The 25631-nt window shown below is 45.2% G+C and overlaps 2 protein-coding genes across 4 annotated transcripts in view; both read left to right on the top strand.

The window, feature by feature from the left end:
- Positions 1–1837: 1837 nt before the first annotated feature.
- TMIGD1 (transmembrane and immunoglobulin domain containing 1) lies at positions 1838–10888 on the top strand. 2 transcript variants are annotated; one of them, XM_074974616.1, is made up of 7 exons: positions 1838–1948; positions 2236–2336; positions 3501–3779; positions 5209–5487; positions 7207–7310; positions 8950–8990; positions 10073–10888. In XM_074974616.1, the coding sequence occupies exons 1-7, from the start codon at positions 1890–1892 to the stop codon at positions 10074–10076; spliced, it is 867 nt and encodes a 288-aa protein (XP_074830717.1). In that variant the 5' UTR covers positions 1838–1889; the 3' UTR covers positions 10077–10888. The 2 variants fall into 2 exon arrangements, with proteins under 2 accessions (XP_074830717.1, XP_074830719.1); XM_074974618.1 differs by lacking the exon at positions 10073–10888 and having other exon boundaries at positions 8950–8994.
- Positions 10889–15997: 5109 nt separating this feature from the next.
- Positions 15998–25631, top strand: part of BLMH (bleomycin hydrolase) — a 29809-nt gene continuing 20175 nt past the window's right edge. Inside the window, exons 1-5 of one of the 2 annotated variants that reach the window (XM_074975004.1) lie at positions 15998–16166; positions 16802–16999; positions 18711–18820; positions 19517–19658; positions 24595–24683. In XM_074975004.1, the coding sequence (XP_074831105.1) occupies positions 16013–16166; positions 16802–16999; positions 18711–18820; positions 19517–19658; positions 24595–24683 (693 nt within the window). In that variant the 5' untranslated portion in view covers positions 15998–16012. Of the gene's footprint in view, positions 16167–16798; positions 17000–18710; positions 18821–19516; positions 19659–24594; positions 24684–25631 lie in introns of both variants that reach the window. The other variant, XM_074975003.1, reaches the window with a different exon arrangement.

Below are 25631 nucleotides of genomic sequence, written 5' to 3'. Positions count from 1 at the left end.
ATGATCCCCTGAATGTGCCTGGGACAGCAGCCCCTGCCCCTCCCGAGCAGTTCTCCGTCTACTGGTGTCATAAGGGGCTGGCTCCTGCCTTTCATAGAAGATCAGGGGTGGAAGGGACCTCAGGAGGTCATCTAGTCCCACCCCCTGCTCAGAGCAGCTTTGTAACATGTCACCCCGGGAAGGTGAATGGCAGGTCATGATGAAATCTGCAGCAAGCATCTTCTGACCTAAGCCCAGAGCTTCAGGAAAATAAATTTGAAAAAAGTGCTGCAAAAGCTCCCAGCCCTGCTATTGGTTCTGCCAGATACACCTCTGCATTCCTATTGGCTGAGCAAAGAATAGCCAGCCGGTGTGGGGGGGAGAATGAGCCACATTACTCCTGGCTGGTGGGGCGTGGGGGAGGAGTAAGCAGCGTGGGGGTACAAAACTCAGCCCCACTCTGCCCTACCTGAATGGCACCCGTGCTCTGTTTTAGCCATGCTGAGCTAGGGGTGGCAGCTAGACATCCAGGAGGAGATGTCAGAGACAGGCCCCACTCTGACTCCTCTCTCCAAAGCACCTTGGGTAGGCATCAAATAAAAAATGTTTCCTGAAAACGGCTTCTTGTTGTCCGTGGATTTTTCCAACAGATGAACCAATGTACAGAGCTACTAATACATAGTATTTTGTGCACTGGCACCCTCTAGTGTCCTGTCAACAGCAAAGCCATATAGCAGCTCTCCAAACCTACTGGTGCTCTCTGCTGAGTGGGTCGAACATAGTCCACCTTGTCCAGGGTCCCTTTCCTGCCTATGAAATGCATTTTATGGCCCACTGTAGCCAGTTTCTGATCCCAGGTTTATGATAAGCCTGATCCAGAGAGGTGCTGAGCACCCACAGGCCCATCGACGTCAGTGGGACATTCCTTTCAGGGTCAGAATTGGTAAGGACCTAGTGGTTTATAGTTATCACCTTTGTCCTGCTAAGGTGTGCTGAGAATATTCAAAATGCCATCTTCCCTTAGCACCATGGGTTTCAGCTGTGCCCCCAGAGTGCTGCTTCGAAACACATGGAGACAAATCCAGCCTTGTAAGCAGCCGGAACTCCCTGGAATTCAACACAGTTGTATCCACCGTAACATCAGGGCTGGCCCCAGTGGCTGAGCTAACTGAAAAATAGGTGTTTCCAGCTTGGAGGTGTCTGGAATAGCAGGGGGAGCCACAATGCAGCACGGGGGTTCACTGAGAGAGTGGGGGAATTGGGCGCAGCGCTGGGAGAGCAGAAATAAGACAGGGCACTGCGGGTCAGCAGTGATGTGCCCCAGCAGAGGGCTGGGGTGGGGTCAGTCCCAGGAGTGGAATATCAAGGCCTGGTGCTCTTCAGGACTGAAGTGTATTGGCCGAACTTATGGGGGCGGAGGGGACTCATTTGTAGTTTCTAGGTCACTGCAGTGACCCTGCTCTCTGATCTCCAAACATACGTTTCAGAGTTTGAGCCAATTCCCAGTAACCTCACTCCTGCATGCAGTCCCAGGGACTACGAATGGCTCCGCGGTGGGAGAAAGGGAAAGAATGGGATGGGTTCCTGCCCCAGTTGTTGAGGTCTGGAACAAAGCTCCCACTGGCTTGAATGAATGCAGGCCCCAACAACATGAGGAAAGCTGAGAAGGAAACATGCCTTATTTTTGGTTGAAATCAGCAATGGCTGACCCAGGAACTTTCCTGTTAGTTACTCATTGCCTCAGCTAATCCCATAAAACAGTGAGCAGTGCAGGAAGAGTCCTTATTTTCTAACTGGTGTTTTGTGTACTCAGAAATTCAGTGAAGGAACAAGACCTTGACCCCAGTTTATCTGACTCACTTGACACTGAACTACAATAAAAACATTAGAGTTCAACCCTTATAAATGAGATGGGGAAAGTGTTGTGCATTTCTGAACAGGAGAAGCCTCTTCACAGACTCTCCCCAAGGTAAGCAGCAGGGTTAGATATCCCAAGAGAAAGGACCTCTGCCACAGAAGTAACTTAGCATTGCTAGGAAAAAAATTATTTCTGAGGAAGGGGCTAACGATTTAAGGGCCAGTTGCTTGTGGAGTACAACCAACAAGAAACTAATACAACTTCCTCCTCAGGCCCCACCTGCCCATCAGTGCCTGTGAAGGGCCTTTCTGGGAGGGCTTTACTCGGAATGTGTGATAGCAATGTATAATTATCCCATGCTTGCAGTATTCACAGAACTATGACTCTCTATCCAACAGATCCCACCTGAGTATATCAGAGATGGCCCAGAAGAGTCGCCTACCCACCCCTTATGGAGTACCTGTCCTTGCAGTTTTACTTTTTCCGTGTCTAGTCACAGGTAAGCAGCAAAGAAAAGCTGCAGCTTATTTGTCTGAGCTTCTTAATATCTCCTGATGCTCTGCTTGACACCTGTCACTGGGTAGTGTCCAGGGCGATGTGCTACAGCTGGATCCTACATTTCCTATATTGTAGTAATCGGTCCTAAATAGGCTACACATAGAAAGAACTGATCTGCTCAATACAGCGTCGTGAGCAACCAGAGAGAATGAAGAGACTTCACCATTTTAAAAAGTGTCATTCACACTAAATGAGACTGGTGAACTCAAAGAGTACAAAAATCAGAGGACTCCATTATTTGAACAATACGTGAAAAACGAAAAGTCTGAATGCTTTCGCTATCTAGGAGTACCAAACAAGAGAATCATGGTCTGAGGTTATTTTTGTGCCCCAAGAGCACAATTGCCTTTGCATTTTCAACTGACTTTTTCAGTTAATTAAGACATAACGGGAACTAGAGTCTTGAGTTTCGGAGATAATGACAACTTATCTCCCACAGGGATTATTTTTCCCAGTGAAAATGTCCTAAGGCTCCAAGCTTAGAATCTGACTCTGCAGTCCTTGAACAGCAAAACTCTACTGAAGCCAGTGCAGACGTAGCTGGTGATCTAACCACCCAGTTATACTCACAAATGCAACTTGAGACAATCAAAAAAATGAGCACGTAAAAACATGAGCATGAAAAATTGAGTGCATAAAAGCCTGGCTGTGAAAACTGAGCACACATAGTATTTCAGGGAGGGTGAAGTATTTGTCTTTATTGTTTCCTTTTGCTGGAGGGGCTAATACATCACTGCTATATATGGTGGTGGCTGGTAGGGTTTTTCTTCGCAGCCTAGGTTCCTGCACCCATGCAGTCAGCTACAGCGTCAGGGCCCTGCGTTTGCTTGCAATTTTAGAAGGCTGACAGCTTAGGGCAGGTACCTTTGTGTCTTTTTTGTAAATCTAAATAAATAAAACACAAGTTGTGCCTGAACAATTGTTGCTGCAGTTTGAGAAGCTGCTTTGGAAACGGTGGTTATTAGATTTAAGTCTGACAACTCCATTCTTAACCTGCTTTCCAGGGCCTGGGCATTGTCAGAGCGGCCTGGTAATTATTCATATTGTCCTGGCCTGTGCAAAAGGTACAGATTGTGAAACCCACCATGTCCATTTCCCTTCCCAGGTGTGGAGCTGGCTATAAACAATCGTTCTGATAACCAAATACTATCCACAAAGCCTGGCCGTGAAGAGTCCCTGTGGTGCACTGTACATAACAGCAGCAGGGCGGAGGAATTACGCTGGTACCGAGACAGTGGGACTGTGAACATGAAAGATGGCAATAAAATGAATACCACTAACATCTGCATCCTTCCAGTCTCTAAGACCGACAATGGAGTCAGCTTTACCTGCAAGCTGGTGCGGAACGAGTCCATTCAGATCTCGGTGACTCTGGATGTCCAGTGTGAGTTAATGGGAGGGCTGATTATGCAAAATAGCTATGGCAGTGTGAGATCAGTGGGTTTAGCACACCCAGGGGCTGCTCACTAGGTGAAGTCCATGCCCAACTGTTCTATATTCTTTTGCCTTGTCTTCTCTAGGAAAAAGTGTTAGCTGATGTTAGGTGTTCGCTAATGTGTTCAAAATACACTTTTTCCCTAGCGTAAACAAAACCTTCAAGCCTGATCCGACTTTCATTTAAATCAATGCGGGGCCTTTCAGTTTTCTTCAGTGGGAGCTGGATGAGGCCCTTGATTAAGAAGTAGATTGACTAGACATTGTTGCCTCCTCCACCTAGACTCCGGCTTGAAAAAAGAGGGGAACAAAAGAATCAGAGCACAAAAAAGACCCGTCTCCTCTGGTATCCTCTCTGCTGCAGTGGCCACTGTGCGATGCTAGAGGAATATATAAAATCCTCCTGATGCACCTAAACTCCAGACACCTGCTGGTGAGTGGCCTATGCCCTGAACCAGGAGCCATGAGTGCCTTTGGCTATGTCTTCACTGCAAAAAATATAAAAAATAAATAATAAATAAAAAAAGGATAACTGACGTGTGTTAGCCTTCCCACTGTCAAACCCTAGGAGACATACAGCACTTCAGCTTTTACCGGGATGTAGCTAGGTGAGCTCAGCCATGGGTGGGAGACGTAGGATTGATCTCGCCTAGCTACATCATGTCAAAAACTACCTGCCCTTTGACTCCACTAGGATTTTGCAGCATGATGGTTAATAGGCATTAGTTATTACGCTGTAAAAACCAAGCTTTTATTCAGTGAAAGAGCTGAAATGTGATGCCTGAAGCTTTGAAGACATAAAGGTGGCCAACTGTGCCTCCAGATGGAAGATGTCATGTGATCAATCTTGCCCCCCTCCTTGGTGGTGTCTGTTCTCTCTCCTGCTCTGTCCAGCCCCACTTCCTCTGCTCCAAATGTATCACGTTCCAGCAGTGTTTAGCAGTGCATGGGAAAATAATTAAAATTAAAATTAGCAGTGCATGGGAAAATTATTAAATAAGCTAAATTCTGATCCTGCAATGCATCCAGTTTAGATTTCTCACTGTAATATTTGATGTTATGACAGAATGAAATTTAACACTAGTACAGCTCGTAGGAAAGACTGCTGAAAGCTGTAGCAGTGAAGTGTTTTATATTGGTGTTTTGAAAAGTAGTCAGGACTCCCTTTTAAAATTATGTCTGGAAATTACTGTTTCTAATGATGACTGCCCAGTTTGCTCAAGTAGTGCTGTGAAGGGTTACAGAACTGCTATTCATCATCATTGTTATTTGTGCATGCATCAGAAATGTTTAAAGGGAACTCCTTTTCCCTTAACTAGTAAGTAGGTGTTTGTGGTTCTGGTAACTTTGTAATTAAAATAACTGGTTATTGTGAACAGTTCCCCCTCTCCTAACTGGGGAAGACCCTCCTCCAGTAGAAGAAAAGAATGATGTGAAGCTGACTTGCAATGTGAATTCCAACCCTCAAGCTGAAATGGTTTGGTATAAAGACAACAGCACCCTGACCCTGAAGAAAGATCGCTATCAGATATACCATACTAGTGAGGTCTTCCAGCTGACTATCAAGAAAGTAGAAAAATCTGACAATGGAACATACACTTGTGAGGCTAAATCTGTTCTTGGAGGGATGAAAAAGGAGTTCCACCTGACAGTTGAAGGTAACACTAATGAGTGTGCATCTAAGTGCATAGAAACAATAGCTTGGCTTATGCACCTGACTGGTTAATACTTAGAAGGCTAGAGCAGCATTAAATGCTTTTCCTGTTCCACCAGTTATTTAAAAGTATTTGGAGTGTGTAATCTGAAGGGGCTGCATCTCACCTTCTGATCTCCTGAAGCCAGATGTGTGCATTGAAATTTTCAAAGCATTCCAGTCCCTTCTTTAAATTCATGCACATTGGCCAACTTGAATCCCAGCAGTTATTAGTTGCCCTGAGCAAAATGTTATACTTTATACAGGCCCCAATACTGCAGTGCAGTCCATACTGGCAAATCCCTGTGCCAGTGAAGAGCCCTGTTTAGGTCGGCGAGGCTCAGTTCAGCCACAGGAGCGTGGATCCATTTGCAGCATCAGGGCACTAGATTATAAACACTTTGGGGCAGGCACTGTCTCTTCTTTCATGTTTGCACAGTGCCCAGCACAATTAGCCCGATGACGAGTGGAGAAATCTGGCACGACTGTAATGCAAACAATATATAATAACTTGTTCTTTTCCCTCAATGGAATTCAGTAGAAATTAGAGCAGGGGTGGTTGTAAACAGGACTTTTTATTTGAAGTAAGTAGGGCAATGACACATCAGTGCTTTGAATAGCAGGTTGGGGCCAGGGCCAGGTGGAGCAACAGCTAGAAATAGGCTGACACAAAGCTCACATGCTGATTGGCCGAAAAACTGGATGAAGTATAATAATTATAATTTGTGCATAGACAGCATGATGCAATCGAGGATCTCAGATGGCTTGATAAATGTTAATTAAGCCACAAAGCTCACCTTTGAAGGGGGATATTCTTATTCGCATTTTACAAATGGGGAAAATGAGGTAGAACAAGGCGCAGGGTCTTGCCCAGCACAAGGCAGTGGCAAAGACAAAATCAGAATTGAGAACAAAATCCAGGAGTACTAACTTTGGCTTCTGCTCAGACTACTGGCCTCTCCCAGGAAGGCTAGCTGTTTTTGTTTTTTTAAAGGATGTAAAACAATGTGAAGATTCTCTGCTTAACAGCTGTTGAGACATTTGTTTCGAAAGCAAGAAGCTATGCCCTGTTTAGAAAGAAATCAGTAATTTTCTCCCATCCCTTAATTGGGTTGTTGACACACAAATAAGAGGATACATTTGAATTGTATCAAGTTACAGAATACAAAGGTGCCACAGTAGGGATCTGTTGCATATGTTTTCCTAATAATCTACAACTATCTTAGGGCTGCAGTTTCCCACCTCTCATTCTAATAAATACACGGTTTTCTGGCTGCAGGGCTGCCCACAAGCCATTCTCTCCTATCCCTAGAACCATCATAAAAACAGCTGCACTGGAGGTGTCAGGAAACACTACTGCACATCTTACTCTGTGTCCATGGCCTGATGGCCTAGCCGGAGAACCTGCTGGAGTGGCCACCAATTAATATTTCCAGTTAGTCCAGTAAAAATGTCTGGCTGTTTGTTGTTTGCGTCTTTCTTTTTGAATGTCAGAACCACATGAATATCCCATGCATTACAACAGTGTTTGACCTCCGTTTTTAGCACAGTTCAGGTCACTGTGTAGACAGGGACAGGAAGAAACCACCTGCTCTTTTTTGGACATCTCTAAAATGACTTGCTTTATAGAAGTGTATCAATCTGTCCAGTATCCAAATGGGTGTTTTTTTCCCCCTTCCAACAGATAGAAAACCGGTTTTTCCCTTGGAGGCCATTATTGCTGCCATCGTGGTGGTTTTACTCACTGTAATTTTTGGAATTGTGGCTCGAAGAGAAAAAATATTTAAGGTAACAAAAGCATCAATGAATCAGAAACCATCATAATGAGTCAGCACAGCTGCTGTTAAGAAAAAGCTTTGTTTAATCTCAGCGTTATTTTCTGAGTGAGGGGAGGTGAGGCTTAACACAACACTTCTATTGTCTTGGACTTAGAAATAGACCCAGAAAGGTGGTATATACAGGTCATATAACACACGAGTCTCGCTAACGTGGGGGTGCACATAGGTGTGTGTTGTTGTGAGAGAAGATACTGTAATTTGCCATATACAGAAATGACAGACTCCGAATGGTCGTCCTCCTTCTGTTTATCAGGGATAGTCTACATGAACCACAGCCTAGGCTTGGGCTGTGGTCCTGGTAATGCTTGCACGCTATGGCAAGGCCAGGCTGGGTTACTAGACGGGAGACTCTGAAGTAAAACAGTCTGTTGGATATTCAGGAAATGGCACTCTTCTCTCCGGCCGAATTTACCCCTTATATTCCCCTAGGCACAGCATCTTCAGCGCTCCCCCTGCCTACAGCTGACCTTGTGTTTTCTATAAAAAATGAAACTTTTAATCCACTTTTAACTTTTAGAGTAACAGCCGTGTTAGTCTGTATTCGTAAAAAGAAAAAAGAAAAGGAGGACTTGTGGCACCTTAGAGACTAACCAGTTTATTTGAGCATGAGCTTTCGTGAGCTACAGCTCACTTCATCGGATGCATAGCATATCGTGGAAACTGCAGAAGACATTATATACACACAGAGACCATGAAACAAAACTTCCTCCCACCCCACTCTCCTGCTGGTAATAGCTTATCTAAAGTGATCATCAAGTAGGGCCATTTCCAGCACAAATCCAGGTTTTCTCACCCCCCCCCCCCCCACACACACACAAACTCACTCTCCTGCTGGTAATAGCAGGAGAGTGAATTTGTATGTGGGGGGGGGGGGAAAGGGTGAGAGAACCTGGATTTGTGCTGGAAATGGCCCTACTTGATGATCACTTTAGATAAGCTGTTACCAGCAGGAGAGTGGGGTGGGAGGAAGTTTTGTTTCATGGTCTCTGTGTGTATATAATGTCTTCTGCAGTTTCCACGATATGCTATGCATCCGATGAAGTGAGCTGTAGCTCACGAAAGCTCATGCTCAAATAAACTGGTTAGTCTCTAAGGTGCCACAAGTACTCCTTTTCTTTTTTCTTTTAACTTTTAGGCACCCCTAGAACATGAGTGCCCCTGGGCACATGCCTACTGTGCCTAATTGGAAATCCAGCCCTGCCTGTACTGATCTCATGCACTCCGGCTGGGTGGCAGACATACCATCTTTCTGATATCAAGTTGGAATCCTTTCCACCCCTGGCATTTTTCACAAAAGTACAGGTGTTGTCCTGTCTGCTTTTCAGTTTGAACAATTATGGTGCATTTTCTGCAGTTTTCTGTCCGATACTGTTGTGTAGTGTAGCTGTATACTGTTCTGAGAACTGTTATAACCCATCCCCAGAGGTGGCTGCATATCAATGGGAGGTGAAGTGATTCCTGTATATTCCATTTGGGGCCAGGTGGGATGAAAGGAGCAGTACTAATGTAAGTTATGAATATACTTAGTAAAAGCCTTTCACTCAGAAATACAATAATGACAAGATTGTGTTGCTTGTGTTTAATTTTAGTGCTTCAAAAAGACAAAACAAACACCAGGTGAAACAGCTCTGTAAGTATCTGAGTCAATGATTTGTATATAGGCAGTCTTGCGTAAATGGGTTTTCGAATGAAAGCCCCTCCTGCTGAGTTCCACTTTAGGGTGTTTTATTCTCTTAACATGAATAAGTGGGAGGCAGTGTTGCCAATAGAGAAGAGCATGGGAGGACTTAATGATGCTTTGTGCTGTTCATTATCAGATGCTTAAGGGACTCTTTCTTCTCCTTTGCCAGTTTTAATCAGTGTACTTAAAGGTGCTGCTAAGAGGAAGACAACATAGTATAAAAACTGAGGGAAGGCAGCATGAGCTAGTGGCTAGAGAAGAGACATGGCTCTGATACGGACTTGCTGAGTGACTGAGAAAGTCACTAATTGTTCATCTGTTTGTGTCTCTGTAATAGAATATGAAGTGGAAACAATCTTACTTCCTTACCTAACAGCAGTGTTGTGAGGCTTATTCTATTAATGTTTGTAAAGTACTTTGAAATCTTTAGATGAAAGGTGTTCCAGTAATATTATTATTATTAATGCAGCTAATATTAGTAAACACCATGGATGTGAGTTAATTAGCTTGAGGTACAGAACATTTCATTAGCTGTTCTGTAACATATGCAGAATGCAATAGGTACCAAAGATCCATAGTTTCCTTCTTTAAGCCTTGACAGCCCACATGAAACAAGATGATACTAAGACAAACTAAAAATGACCAAGTCCAGGTCCTCTTTGCTGTCAAAGCAGATGCAAAATAATACTGCAAAAGTATTATTGTGGCCAGGTGCCTGCACCTCCCCTTTCCCCTTCATAGATTATTTGTACCGGGGGTATTTCAACCTAGTGAGAGGAGCAGCATGGAGAGTCAAGTACTACTCCCTGCAGATCACATGCCCAATCCAGTTTGTGGCTCTGGCCATGAATGACGACAGAGGGTGAACTCTGAGAGGTTGAAGGGGAAGTGAGCACCAAAGCTGTCCCTTGTAGTTTGCTTCCCTGCTAAAATATTTTGGACATGCACTTTGGCATAGCTCAGGGTGAATTCAGCCCACTTTGCCTTACATCAGACCGTGATTTACATCTATCCTTTTCATTTTACTCCAGGTGAAGAAATCCTGAGGTTACTTTGTGCACCTAAGAAGCATCATCTGTAGCAAGACATATGCCGTTGTGTTAAGGGATGGGATTAGCCATTATGCATTGCAACAGTTACTCTAGTTCATATAGTTCCGTCTATATTTATTGTTATTTTACACAATGATCCTTTCAAAACGTAAATGGTTCTTTATGTATGTTGATTCTAACCTACTGCTTTGAACACATTAATGGGGGTGGGGTGGGGAGAGGATGACTACATTGCTTCCTTTTGGTCTGCCTCCATTTTTATTCCTAAAGGATGTTTGCATGTAATCAGGATCATTATTTCTTAGGAGTCTGTTCCTGTTCATTAGGAAGTCACAATGAGTTGCCATGGAAATTATGTTCCCACAACCCAAAGAGTTTGATGTCGAGTGCACAAATACCAGTAGCGGATAATTTCTTAAGAAAGGGAAGCCTTGGGGGCTCAACAGCTCAGTAGTTAGGTAATAAAAAAGAAAATCTCTTGTATGCTGGTTTAGCTCCCTCCATGGCCCACTGCGACCAAATGTCGTTTAATGGGTCTCCGTCCAATTCCCAGTACATGGCCATCAGCACACCGGGCACTCATTTTCTCCTTTGCTGCTAGTCCCCGCAGAAAGGCAAAGGCCTGAATCACCCATAGGGACTCACCCCTAGAGCTGGCCCCTTCCAGCCAGGGTTGAGGCACCCAGGTAGTACAGTAGATGAAGCCAGTACTGCTGCTGCCTCCACTGTGCCCCCTTCTTTGGAACAATGGATTTCAGGGCCTGGGGCAGTCACTCTAATACCTTTCACAAACACTGTGTTAAAATAAACAACAATTTTAGAATAAATTCTCCAGTTGTAAAATTGAGGGGTCATCTCCCCTTTCCCCACTGACCATGCAACATACCAGCAGAAAATTTTTCACAAGATTCCCGCAAACTTTTAAAGACTCATCACAGTTTGACTCGGTATACATACCCCATGTGCTATAAATAACTTCCAGTCACTGATGGGCAAATATCCTTCTCAGAAAGTGGAAAGGTAGTGTTACTCAGCAGGAAGGAGTTTCTCAACCACTATAAAATTGAGTCTGTCCTTGATTGGTGGAGTGACACTATCCCTGCCAATTTAACATTAACTAGCTTTCAGGGAACATTGTGGCATAATAACTTTAGTACAAACAAATTCTCTTTATTACACACAATAATTTAAATTGCTTTGTATGCAATGAGTAATCCCCTTTACTAAGCCTGACTAGCTATTTTTCACTACAAGATTGAAAAGTGCTGTATAAATGCTATGAATTTATAATTAGTTGATTTGCCTCTGAATTGCAGAGATGCTGACAGCCTGCAGCTCCCACTGATCTCGGTGAGGGTTGTGGATGCTCATTATCCCTGCAAATCCGGACCCAATTCCAAAGCCATCAACTAGAAACTGAACTCTTGTGATTCTGTTCAGGGAATGAGTGTAGGGTTGTGGGCCCAGTGGAAGGGTTCCATCCTCCCTCTGCACCACAGGGATGTGCTCTGTGAGGCCTTACTGTGCTCCAGCATGCAGGGGAATTTTGGGGGTGAGACCGGACCAACGGATCTGTGAAAAAACAGAGTGATGGTCTGTTCTCCCCTTGGAATACAAGTGCAGCAGCTACAGAGCCTACCTTGGTATTGAGACTGTAGTTTTGGTTGTGCTCTGTTGTCACCACCTTGCATGGGGAAAGATTTCTTCATACTGCCGTGCGGAACACAATGCCATCCACAGCCTCAGAAACAACTCTGACATCATAATCAAAAAGGCTGACAAAGGAGGTGCTGTTGTCATCATGAATAGGTCGGAATATGAACAAGAGGCTGCTCGGCAGCTCTCCAACACCACTTTCTACAAGCCATTACCCTATGATCCCACTGAGAGTTACCAAAAGCAACTACAGCATTTGCTCAAGAAACTTCCTGAAAAAGCACAAGATCAAATCCGCACAGACACACCCCTAGAACCCCGACCTGGGATATTCTATCTACTGCCCAAGATCCATAAACCTGGAAATCCTGGGCGCCCCATCATCTCAGGCATTGGCACCCTGACAGCAGGATTGTCTGGCTATGTAGACTCCCTCCTCAGGCCCGACGCTACCAGCACTCCCAGCTACCTTCGAGACACCACTGACTTCCTGAGGAAACTACAATCCATCGGTGATCTTCCTGATAACACCATCCTGGCGACTATGGATGTAGAAGCCCTCTATACCAACATTCCACACAAAGATGGACTACAAGCCATCAAGAACACTATCCCCGATAATGTCACGGCTAACCTGGTGGCTGAACTTTGTGACTTTGTCCTTACCCATAACTATTTTACATTTGGGGACAATGTATACCTTCAGATCAGCGGCACTGCTATGGGTACCCGCATGGCCCCACAGTATGCCAACATTTTTATGGCTGATTTAGAACAACGCTTCCTCAGCTCTCGTCCCCTAATGCCCCTATTCTACTTGCGCTATATTGATGACATCTTCATCATCTGGACCCATGGAAAAGAAGCCCTTGAGGAATTCCACCATGATTTCAACAATTTCCATCCCACCATCAACCTCAGCCTGGTCCAGTCCACACAAGAGATCCACTTCCTGGACACTACAGTGCTAATAAACAATGGTCACATAAACACCACCCTATACCGGAAACCTACTGACCGCTATTCCTACCTACATGCCTCCAGCTTTCACCCTGACCACACCACACGATCCATCGTCTACAGCCAAGCTCTGCGATACAACCGCATTTGCTCCAACCCCTCAGACAGAGAGAAACACCTACAAGATCTCTATCAAGCATTCTTACAACTACAATACCCACCTGCGGAAGTGAAGAAACAGATTGATAGAGCCAGAAGAGTTCCCAGAAGTCACCTACTACAGGACAGGCCTAACAAAGAAAATAACAGAACGCCACTAGCCGTCACCTTCAGCCCCCAACTAAAACCCCTCCAACGCATTATTAAGGATCTACAACCTATCCTGAAGGATGACCCAACACTCTCACAAATCTTGGGAGACAGGCCAGTCCTTGCCTACAGACAGCCCCCCAACCTGAAGCAAATACTCACCAACAACCACATACCACACAACAGAACCACTAACCCAGGAATCTATCCTTGCAACAAAGCCCGTTGCCAACTGTGCCCACATATCTATTCAGGGGACACCATCACAGGGCCTAATAACATCAGCCACACTATCAGAGGCTCGTTCACCTGCACATCCACCAATGTGATATATGCCATCATGTGCCAGCAATGCCCCTCTGCCATGTACATTGGTCAAACTGGACAGTCTCTACGTAAAAGAATAAATGGACACAAATCAGATGTCAAGAATTATAACATTCATAAACCAGTCGGAGAACACTTCAATCTCTCTGGTCACGCAATCACAGACATGAAGGTCGCTATCTTACAACAAAAAAACTTCAAATCCAGACTCCAGCGAGAAACTGCTGAATTGGAATTCATTTGCAAATTGGATACTATTAATTTAGGCTTAAATAGAGACTGGGAGTGGCTAAGTCATTATGCAAGGTAGCCTATTTCCCCTTGTTTTTTCCTACCCCCCCCTCCCGCCCCCAGACGTTCTGGTTAAACTTGGATTTATACTGGAAATGGCCCACCTTGATTATCATACACATTGTAAGGAGAGTGGTCAGTTTGGATGAGCTATTGCCAACAGGAGAGTGAGTTTGTGTGTGGGGGGGGGGGTGAGAAAACCTGGATTTGTGCTGGAAATGGCCCACCTTGATTATCACGTACATTGTAGGGAGAGTGGTCACTTTGGATGAGCTATTACCAGCAGGAGAGTGAGTTTGTGTGTGTATGGGGGTAGGGGGGTGAGAAAACCTGGATTTGTGCTGGAAATGGCCCACCTTAATTATCATGCACATTGTAGGGAGAGTGGTCACTTTGGATAAGCTATTACCAGCAGGAGAGTGAGTTTGTGTGTGTGTGTGTGTGTTTTGGAAAAGGGGGGGGGGTGAGAAAACCTGGATTTGTGCTGGAAATGGCCCACCTTGATTTTCATACACATTGTAAGGAGAGTGGTCACTTTGGATAAGCTATTACCAGCAGGAGAGTGAGTTTGTGTGTGTGGTTTTTGGAGGGGGGTGGGGAGGGTGAGAAAACCTGGATTTGTGCTGGAAATGGCCCAACTTGATGATCACTTTAGATAAGCTATTACCAGCAGGAGAGTGGGGTGGGAGGAGGTATTGTTTCATGGTCTCCGTGTATATAATGTCTTCTGCAGTTTCCACAGTATGCATCCGATGAAGTGAGCTGTAGCTCACGAAAGCTCATGCTCAAATAAATTGGTTAGTCTCTAAGGTGCCACAAGTACTCCTTTTCTTTTTGCAAATACAGACTAACATGGCTGTTACTCTGAAACCTTTCATACTGACCGGCACCAGTCAGATTGGTTATGCATGCTGTTTGCTTGAGACAGGATGCGTCTTTTCCTGCACCTATCATTAACTTGAACAGAAATATTGAAATAAGATGTTGGGAAATGAAAAGGAAATTTACCAACAGCAAGTTCCTGACACAACAAGCAAACTGCACAATCTAATGAAATACTTCGCTTTTGAACAAAGAACCTCATCTACAGACATAAATGGGTAGTCATGGGCAGATTTCCCCTTAAACACTTGAAAAATAAAACTTGGGAAAACAGATAAACAAGAGATGGGGAAGCATAAATATACCCCCAAGAGATACAAGTTCATAATTTTTGTAATCCACACACTGTCTTCCCTGTCAAATGTTATTTCACTTGCATAACTACACACCCAAATCATCAACACTGTGACAAGTGCAGAAACCCATCTCTGGATCCAGGAGTCATGGAGTTAACATCCCAGTGAAGTCTCTGATACCCTGCATCTGTACAGGTGAAAGAGTTGAGGCAGCGCTCCTCCTGCCAGTGAGCAATCAGGAGCTAAAGGTTGACATCAGTGAGCCATATAAAAGTGGCTCACTGAACTACAAAAGAGGCTTGACTGTAAGGTTATCTGAGAATGACCAACTTTGAAAAATTTGGTGGCATGGCAGTAGTCTGAGACATCAGATTGTAAGGAACGCTGGTTTGTTTTTTAAATAATCTATGTAAGGTATTTTGATGTTCTGTTTAAAACTCTGGGAATTTGTTTGTTCACAACTGTTTAAATGAAATCATAGCAATGAACGCTTGGAAAAAGAGCTGTCTATAAAGTGCTGTGCTGCTGGCCTGTTTGGACAAGCTTGCCTCATTTCCGTCCAGGCATACGCCCCAGTTCTCCTGCGAAGTAGGGGTGCCAACACTGTATTTAAAAAAATAAGGGACTTTTCTTAGCACTTCCGCCCCACCCCACTTCCTGATATTCATTATGGTCGTTACCCAAAACAGGGGTGTTTCTCGGTGCTTTCCCCAGCACTCAGCAACTCTGGAACCTGTTACGCAGCGATGCAGAAACAGGGGAGGTCCCTGTGCAGGGCCTAGGGGCAACCCTAAAAGGGCATAGCTACGTGCCTGCCACCCCCACCCAGCTGGGTGGGTGGTTCGAGGCTGCACGGGCAAGAGCTGAGCCCTGGCTTCGCTGCTGCAGGCCCAGGGGTCTCTGCCCGCCCCAGCCCAGACCCTGCGCTGCTTGGCGGGGGGGGGAGGCTGCAGCAGGCCTAGGTGCTGTAATTGGGGGCGCTGCTGTCCCCCCGGCTCCAAGTGGTTTCCATCACACACGGGGGGGGGGGGCTACGGTTTGGCTCAATGGCGCTCAGCACCCCCACTGCACAAATCGAGCTGCGGGCCGGGAGGTGCTGGGCGCGGCCCCTTTAACAGCAAGACAGGGCTGGGCCCCGGGCGGAGCCTGGCGGGGGCCCCGCCCGCGTCGGGAGCCTGCGCAACGCCAGCGGCGTGGAATGTCCGTCTCCGCGCGCCGTCCTCCCGCCCGTCTCGCCGGCTTCGGCTGCGCTTCCTGCTTCCGGTGCCGGGGCTATAAGAGCCTCCTCCGTCCCCACCGCCGGCCTGCTTCTGCCCGGGCCGCCGCCGCCGGTCCCGCCATGAACGCCCCGGGTAGGCGAGACCGGGGCCGGCTGGGGGCGCGGTGGCTGCCCCGCTGGAAGGGGGAGGGGCACATGGCGGGGGGGCATGCAGGGGGTCCGGGGGGGCGGGGATACGGGTCCCCGGAGGATGGGGGGGCATGCAGGGGGACCCGGAGAGCCGGGACCCGGGGGGGTATGTAGGGGGACGGACATGCGGGGACACCGGTCCCCAGAGGATGGAGTGGGGGGGCATGCAGGGGGACCCGGGGAGCTGGGTCACCGGTCCCTGGGGTGGGGGGGAATGTAGGGGGGGCGGGGACACCTGTACCCAGGGGGCATGCAGGGGGACCCGGGGAGCTGGGTCACCGGTACCTGGAGGATGGGGCATGCAGGGGCGGACGGGGGCATGTAGGGGGACCTGGGGGGCAGGGGCACTTAGGATAAGGGGTCCCAGCACCATGGGGGCACCCAGCTGCAGGCAGAGCTTGACCGGCTGGTGTCTGGCCCTGGGCTCCTCTTGGGTGCCCTCGGCAGGGAAGTTCCCCAGGTACCTTGTTAGCCATTTCCATGCTCTCAGGTAGGGTGACCCCTCGGGGCTCTGACTGCACATGCCAGGGCTGCCTTGCTCGGCTTGTGTGATGCGACATGCGTTGCTTTGCTCAGTAGGGCTCAGCTTGGAAAAGATAGCGGCTTTCACCAAAAATCTGGAGTCAACACCACAGTTCTTGCTTGCTCGAAATGTTGCAACCACCAGTGACCCACTGGAAGTGTGTCTCAATCGGCAAGTGGTGCAGGAGACGGTGCACGTGTTCCAGCATACCGTGCCTGTAGAAGGCAAGCCAGTCACTAACCAGAAAAACTCAGGTAAGGGAAATTCTCTGCAAGCCCCAGACTTGTCAGATAGACTGTTCCTTGACTGCTCTTAAAACAAAATCCTTATTAATTATGGCAGCATAAGTCTATGAACCAGGTTACATTTACAATGGATGCCTGGTGCTATGTTTTAAACTGCCTTTTCATTTATGAAACATCACCTGGAAGAGCTCTTGATGTTTCTGAGTTCAAACTGTATCACCTCTGCTCCTTAGGCTTGTGGGAATAGTGACCGATAGACAAAGCCCTTTGAGGTTGAAATTACTCAAACAGAGAACTCAGAGAAATGGCACTCTTCCCTAATTTGGAAATAACATTGGTCTGAGATCTGAAATTGGATGTGGTCTTGGATTGGTGCCAAAAGAGCCTTGCTCAGTCACTGGACCTGTGACAGTTTTAAGGTCTCTTGGTTTAAGATAGTAGATTGATAATCAGACTGATCTGATAATCTGGCTGGGAACTGCGGCCAATGGGAGCTGCGGAGGTGGCGCTTGGGGCGGGGGCAGCATGTGGAGTCCCTTGGCTGCCCCTATGTCAAGGAGCCGGAAGGAGGACATGCCACCACTTCCCGGAGCCATGCAGCGTCACGGCACGTGTGGAGCCGGGCAAGCTCCTGATCCCACTCCCCAGCTGGAGCGGGGCAAGTGAGGGCCGGGATTAAAATGTCTGAAGCACCAGGTGCGGGCTGTAGTTTGCCCACCTCTGTTCTAGATTAATCTGTATGAGAGATTTTCACCACTGTCTTTTGATATTGGACATCTCAGATCTGTGATGACATTCAAGAGCAGTTTGAAATAGCCCTTTTCAGCTTGGCTTTTAATAATTCTTGGCCCTTATCTATTACTTTTCATCTTCAAAGCTCCTTAAAAAATCCTTTCAACTTTCCCTATGAATAGATACATATTGTGTATATTATAGGTATGGAAACTGAGATAAAGAGAAATAAAGTGACTGTCACAGTTCAGGACAACTTCACCTGTATTCCTCCTCCATGGTCCATTGCTGGCACCCGCTCCTGGCTCCTTAGCTGTCATCTCTCTTGGGCAGAGAGCACCCACCCTCCAACAAGGGCTCTGATAGGAGTCAGCCCTTCAAATCCCACAAAGGGGATTTTCTGTGGCTACAAGTTCATAACAGCTTTAGCTCAGCACTAGCACTTCTGTGAATAGGTCAGTCTTTCCTTTATATGGCTTGGGCCTTTGATCTTCTGATTCTGAGAACAAATAATCAGCACCCAGTGGGTCTCTCTCTGGGCGTAACTTCAAAAGGCTAGGTTTGTTGCATAACTGGAAGTGAAAATTTGCATTCATCTCCTCCTAGAGATTCCCCAGGCAAACCACTCAACACTTTGTCTAAAGTCCATTCTTGTCTGCCAAATTGTTCAGTATAGTCCTTTGATCATCCAGTCCCACAATAATACAGAAACCATTAATATAAAGGTCACCAAAGATACTTAAACTCAATAAGGTTTTTCACAGATCAGATGGGAGTCACCGGCAGAGCTGGGGTAGAAGTCAGGATCTGGGATGCCAAGATCTCTTTGCTCGTTTGACCACTTGATCTGTGTGTGTGAGAATTTTTTTTGTTTAATACTGTAAAAGAGTGAGTCTGAACAGCCCCATATAAACCTTGTTTAAATATAGCCTGTGCAAGTCTTTGTAAAACTGGACAGTTTAATTCTTGTTCCTTTGCTCTCTTTCAGGGAGATGCTGGATCTTCTCATGTCTGAATGTGATGCGTCTTCCTGTCATGAAGAAGTTTAACATTGAAGAGTTTGAGTTTAGCCAAGCATATCTATTCTACTGGGATAAGGTACAGTAGTGCTGGCCATAGACTCTTCTTGGGGGACGTTTTACCCATGCAAACACTGGCAGTCTGATTTCCCTCTATACAGACGTTCAGGCTTTTCCTAAGGTGCCAAGGAGAAACACTGAAAGCAGTCTTCGGAAGTCCTTTCCAAGCACAATTTTTAGATGTGGGTGGGGAGCAAGTGCTCCTTGATTGAGGAGAAAATGGTGGGGGGTTTTAAATTTGTTCGGAAGAGTAGCATTTTTTGTTTCAAGATGCCAAAGTCCTCTGAAGTATCTGTGTAGGAGGCTTGATAGGAACAACGCTGTTTTCCACTAAAGCTGCCTTATTCTTGTCCCTGTGACACACTGCTGGAAGCTAATTCACTTGTTTGTTTCCAACAGTGGCTGTTTAAGAGCAGCTAGCCCTAATAACTAAGGGTACAACTACACTACCCGCCAGATCGGCAGGTAGTTGTCAATCTATCGGGGATCGATTTATTGGGTCTAGTGTAGACACAATAAAACTATCCCCGATCACTCTGCCATCGACTCCTGTACTTCACCATGGCGAGAGGCTGAAGTGGAGTCGACGGGGGAGGTGTCATCCGTCCCCCTCCGCCTCCCGTGAGATTTGCAAAGAAGTGCATACACCCAGGAATGAAGTAACAGATGGCATGTTAGAAGCAAAGATTAAGTTACCCTATCTGTCCTGTTCCAGATTGAACGCTGCTACTATTTTTTAAATGCCTTTGTGGAAACGGCTCAGAAAAACAAGCCTGTAGAAGACAGGCTGACGCAGTTCCTGCTTTCCAACCCCACCAATGATGGAGGACAGTGGGATATGCTGGTTAATATTGTTGGTAAGACAAATGGTGACTGAAAGGGCTTCCTGAAACTCTACTCTTTCCTGAAAGATCAGGAGTGAAGTAACTAATGTTTACAGCCGTGTATTATTTTTATACTGCTAGCCCAATGTCCTACAGGCATCATAGACTGTACAGTGCTGCACACTAGACTACTTTAATGAGTAGTATTTATTTGTAGTTCCACTAATCACAGCAATCTAGTGATAGTAAAGGACAAATAATCCATTTAAGATAGTGACAGAATTCCCACACAACTCTCTTGACGTACGTCTGATGTCATTACGTAACACTAAGTGGTTCTCTTGCTTGATAGACTGAAACAACTTGCATAAAGGCTGCCAATGCTAAACCAATTTAGATTAGAGGTACTAATCAGAGTAACAAATAAGACCCCAAACTGAAAGATTAACAGAACTTTCCTGTGTTGTGTTGGTTTCTCCATGCTGCAGCCTTCCTCCCTCTCCTTTTCAAAACCTAGTTTGGAATTAATGCAACTCCTCCTAAGTGACCAGAGGAGCTAGCAAACAGGAACAGCTAGTGGCAGGGGAAGCATGAGTGGGGGGCTAGATACACCGAACATTCTTTAAACTTAAAGCCAAAACCGCCCCCTGATAAAAGTAAAACATCAACAAAGGAATGAGCTGCAGGAGTAAGAAGAGAATGCAGGCAGAAGTCCAGCAACAGAGTGTGGGCTATCCAGTTTATTGCACTGATGCAGTATGTATGATTCCCTGCCCTATGGGCAGGTGGCATATGTGTGCATTCGGTGCAAGGAGCTCCTGGCCCTCAGAGACCATGTACGGGTTTTGGGGACCAGGGTGGCTGAACTGGAGAAGCAAAGAGGCAGAGAGGTACACAGATGAGACTTTCCAGGACACAATAGAACGGTACAACCCCATGTCTGGCAGCCTCTGTGCTGTTGAGGAAGATGAAAGTCTCAGGGAAGGAGAACATCCAACTGGAACAGAGGGAAACAATGCCATAGTTGGGACCCTCATTCCAGATGTCATGGTATCCTCTTGCATTGAGGATACCTCTCCAGGGGAGTGAACGCCAGTTATTAGGAAGAGACAGGTAGTAGAGTAATATATGATTCAATCATTAGACACCTATATTGCTGGGTTTGCGATGACCAGGAGAACCTCATGGTGACTTGCCTGCCTGGTGCGAAGGTTGCAGATCTCTTGAGGCATCTAGATAGACTTATGTGTAGTGTTGGGGAGGAGCCGGTGGTCATGGTACATGTAGATACCAATGACACAGGGAAAGATTGGAGAGGGGTCCTGGAGGCCAAATTTAGGCTGTTAGGTAAGACTGAAGTCCAGGACCTCCATTGTAGCATTCTCTGAAATGCTTCCAGTTCCATGTGCAGGGCCAGTTAGACAGGCAAAACTGCAGGGTCTCAATGCATGGATGAGACAATGGTGTAGGGAGGAGGGGTTTAAATTTATTAGGAACTGGGAAAACTTTTGGGAAAGGGGGAGCCTCTACAGGCTCCACCTAAACCAAAATGGAACCAGATTGCTGGCACTTACCATTTAAAAAGGTCGTAGAGCAGTTTTTAAACTAAGGGCTGAGGAAAAGCCAACAGGTGCAGAGGAGCAAGTGGTTTGGACAGACACGTCCCTTCAGGGAGGGTCTATTAATGGAGATTCTCTGTCCTAGGAAAGGATGGAAGATTATAAAATACAGGTAGGATCTGATGGAAAAACAGTCAAATGAAAGTCCCATTGAATTACATCATGTAATGGCAGACACCTAAAAAGTGACAAGTTTTTAAAAGTGCTTATGTTCAAATGCTAGAAGTCTAAATAATAAGATGGGTGAACTAGACTGCCTCATGTAAAATGAAGATATGGATATAATAGGCATCACAGAAACTTGGTGAAATGAGGATAATCAATGGGACACAGTAATACCAGAGTACAAAATCAATCTGAAGGATTTAACAGATTGTACTGATGGAGTAGCACTATATGTGAAAGTATAGAATCAAATGAAGTAAAAAATTTAAGTGTACTACACCAAACTGTACCACAGAATCTCTATGGATAGTAATTCCATGCTCTAATAATAATTTGTATAGCAGTAGAGATATATTACCAACCACATGACCAGGATGGTGCTAGTGACTCTGAAATGCTCAGGGAGATTAGAGAGGCTCTAAAAATAAAAAACTCAATGGGGGATTTCAACTATCCCCATATTGGCTGACTGGGTACATGTCACCTCAGGACGGGATGCAGAAATAGTTTCTTGACTCCTTAATGACTGCTTCACGGAGCAGCTAGTCCTGGAACCCACAAGAGGAGAGGCAATTCTTGATTTAGTCCTAAGTGGGGCACAGGATCTGTTCCAAGAGGTGACTATAGCTGGATCCCTCTGTAATAGTGACCATAATATAATTCAATTTAACATCCCTGTGGCGGGGAAAACACCCCAGCAGCCCGACGCTCTAGCATTTAATTTCAGAAAGGGGGAACTACACAAATGAGGAGGTTAAACAGAAATTAAAGGGTACAGCGCATAGAGTGAAATCCCTGCAAGCTGCATGGAAATTTTTTAAAGACCCCATAATAGAGGCTCAACTTAAATGTATACCCCAAATTAAAAAAACCTAGTATTATAAGCACTAAGAACCATGTCTTGAGTCCAAGATTAACTTGCTTTTATATGCTTTCCTTTAGTTTTGCCATAGTTGAGGTGGCAATTTGTCCCCCTTAAACCTGACTGCAACAAACCACAAATGTGATCTACTTAAAAGCATTGGGCTAACCTCTGTCATTATCTCCCTTCTTATGGCTTTGACTACCTAAAATCAGGGAGTGGAATCCGACTAAACCAGTTTTAACTTTCTTTAGAATATAAACACTGTCTGTAGAAACTACAGGTGGGAACAAATTTATGCACTTAATTATTCACTAATCTAGTAGTTCAACTCTTAATACTTGAAGCATACCCAGAAACTTATGACAGTCTTCCTGCAAGCATCATGCCAACATTTAATGGAGAGTCAAGGGGGGGATGAGTTCTTGTATGTGGATTAAAACAGAAATCACATGTGGGTATTCATAGCCTCACTGTTTTCCATCTCCAATTTACTTAAACTTCTACTCCACTACCCAAAAGGGAACTCATCCCAGGTTCTAGGCACCCTCAACAAGATACTTATTGTTAAACAGACTCTGTATTCAGACTCAATTGTTAAGAAACAACATAAATGGGGCAACAATGTTAAACTCCCCAGTGTCCCTCTCCCTATGAAATACAAGGTGTGCAGCATGCCCCAAAGGTTAACAAAGGTGGGCTGTTATGCTCAAAGGAAGAAGTGAGTGCCAAAGTCATGGGGGCCCATTGCAGAATGCTGGGCTAACAGCCCCCCCCCCCCATAACAGATTTGCTCAACATTCACTGGTAAAAAGGTCTAACAGTTGTCCCTATAAACTTACCCTGAACTCTGGGTTCTTGCCTTATTGTGAATTGCCTGTGGTAGGACCGGGCCAAATGGGGCCCTCAGCCACACCCACGCAGCTTGCTGGTCTCCTGATTGTGAGAATGGGTAACTCAGTGAGTGGTGGTAATCCAGAGAAATGGAATTGCCTTCACTGACACCTGTGCATAATGTTACTGGTGCACAAGGTAAGAACCCGTATTGGCTGTCAGAGCCCAGGATGTTTGTAGGGCTAGCAGGAAAAATGTTCATGCAAGCTGAGCAAATGGGATATGGAATGAGACAAAATGACTGTGGAACACCACTGTGTCAACTTTACAAGGCTGCTGCTCAGGGTAGGGCTGTTCTTTAAGCGAAAAATTTACCAAGATATAGTTGAATTCACATAGGTGGATTCAGAGGCTGCTTGACGTCATGTGGACTATGCACTGGTGTAATAAGCTTGTAGGGTAATGAGTGCTTAAAATCAGCACAAACTGCACAAAAGGATTTTGTTTTCTGGAATGTTGTAACTGCCTTTACCTGCCCTTTCTTGCCTAATTGTCTTGCAAAGGCTTACTGCAGAAAGACTGTTTCTTAGACTGTATGCTGCATGTCCAGGGACTAGAACTGTGGAGTTTGAGTGCTACCACAATATAAATATTAATTAACCTAACTGTTACTACTCTATTAGCAACTACAAAGCTACATCTGATAGCTTCGAGGATAAAGCACTTTTTCTGTTGCCCTGGAGAGGGGAAGGTTTGGAAGTTCTTCACTTCACCTTAAGACCAAATACATGGTATAGCACATAAGAGGTTGATATATTTTTAGTGAACTGGGTTGGTAGCTTAATCTAAGAAGAGTCAAATTCCTGGTGAAAGAGCTTCTTAAATAACATTAATTAGTTGAGGAGAAATAAGTTTACAAATGGCAGATTGTCATGTCTGATCACTGAAGGACTCTATCTTTATGGAGAACCCAGCTGAATTTATACTTAACAAAGACAGAGGAAGACTCAGACAAAAAACATAACCTTTGGCTTCTTCTTTCTTTTATAAGAAACCTCTGCCACAGACAATCTTCACAGAAACCAGGTGAGTTAAGGCTTCCCATGGGTATGAGCAGAGACAACACTGGCCATATAGAAAGATTGTCAATTGGACAAGGTGGGTGAGCGAATATCTTTTATTTGACCAGCTTCAGTAGGTGAGAGACAAGCTTCTTAGCCCACAAAGCTCTTCTTCAGGTCTGGGAAAGATACTGAGTGTCGCAGCTAAATACAAGGTGGAACATCCATTTAGCTGTGATGCTGGGAGTATCTTTCCCAGACCTGAAGAAGAGCTCTGTATGGCTTGGAAGCTTCTCTCACCAACAGAAGCTGGTCCAGTAAGATATTTCTCCTACCTTGTCTCTCTAATATCCTGGGACTGACACAGCTACAATTACACTGCATACAAGATTATCAATTGATAATATTTGTCAACTTTTTCTTTCTAGAAAAACATGGTGTTATCCCCAAGAAGAATTTCCCTGAATCTCACACCACAGAGGCCTCCAGAAGGATGAATGAGATTTTGAATCATAAGGTAAAGGATCTGAAATTGTGCTAAAACTCAGTAGTTAGACCGATGGGAAGAAACCATAAGCTCCAGATGTTCCTGACTAGTTTCCTTAAATTTTCTTTATTGATCAAAGCATTAAAAGCCAGTCTGGGTACTTCCTTGCTTCTGTGCAAACACTGCATTTGTAAGGGTTAAAAGGCAAAGGGGGAATGGCCCTAAAATGCTGGGAAAGAAAGAGGAAGTGGTGCATGAATAGCTGCTACTAGCAAGGTTTTAAACTCTTGATTTCAAACAGTAGCTTGAAAATGTCCTCTGTGGCACTTTTTACAATGGTCATTATTTCTCTAACTCCCAAAGGAAAAATTCTACCTATGTGGCTGGCAGAAGATTTTTCTGTAAACTTCGTGTATCCAGGGAGAGCTAGTTTTCCACTGTGCCATCCACCAAGAGATCAAGGCTCTCATGATGCCAAGTATGGTGGCTAAGATTTACAAGTATGGATTTTAAAAATACAGAGCTTAGGATAGAACCAAAACCAGCTTGCATAGGAAAAGCATCCAGTGCCATGTGAAATACTGAAGTGACTGACCAAGGAAGAAAGCAGGTTTAGGCAATCAGACATGGATCTGAATCCATTGTGGCAAAAAAATGAAATGGCAATCAAAGATTTCCACTGAAAGCTTTGTTTTGGCAATTTACGAGCATGTGATCAAGGGACAACAATCCCCAGAAATCTATAGAGATGAGTTGGTAAATAAAATAGGCATGGTGAAATTAAACCAGAGGTTTAATGGTGTTGCTTGGGGCTGCCATGTTCCAGTCTTCAGCTTGAATCCTGGCAAACCAACCAGCCTGAAAGGTTGGTTTTGGATTGTTCTAAAATTTAATATAACAAACCAACTCTTAGTAGTAGTATCAATAGCGATTTTTTTCTGTAAACAAACCTTTTGTGATGGATGCTTAATAGAGATC

The sequence above is a fragment of the Natator depressus genome, chromosome 17 (genome assembly GCF_965152275.1).
Source record: "Natator depressus isolate rNatDep1 chromosome 17, rNatDep2.hap1, whole genome shotgun sequence".
Taxonomy (NCBI): Eukaryota; Metazoa; Chordata; order Testudines; family Cheloniidae; genus Natator; species Natator depressus.
This window is presented reverse-complemented; position numbering and strand designations above follow the sequence as displayed.

What these genes read in the sequence shown, in the direction of transcription:
- TMIGD1 (XM_074974616.1), top strand. Translation starts at nt 1,890, where the DNA reads ATGGGGAAAGTGTTGTGCATTTCTGAACAGGAGAAGCCTCTTCACAGA. An exon ending in CTTCACAGACTCTCCCCAAG is followed by an intron (nt 1,949 to 2,235) that starts GTAAGCAGCAGG and finishes TCTATCCAACAG; the next exon opens with ATCCCACCTGAGTATATCAG. An exon ending in GTTCCACCTGACAGTTGAAG is followed by an intron (nt 5,488 to 7,206) that starts GTAACACTAATG and finishes CCCTTCCAACAG; the next exon opens with ATAGAAAACCGGTTTTTCCC.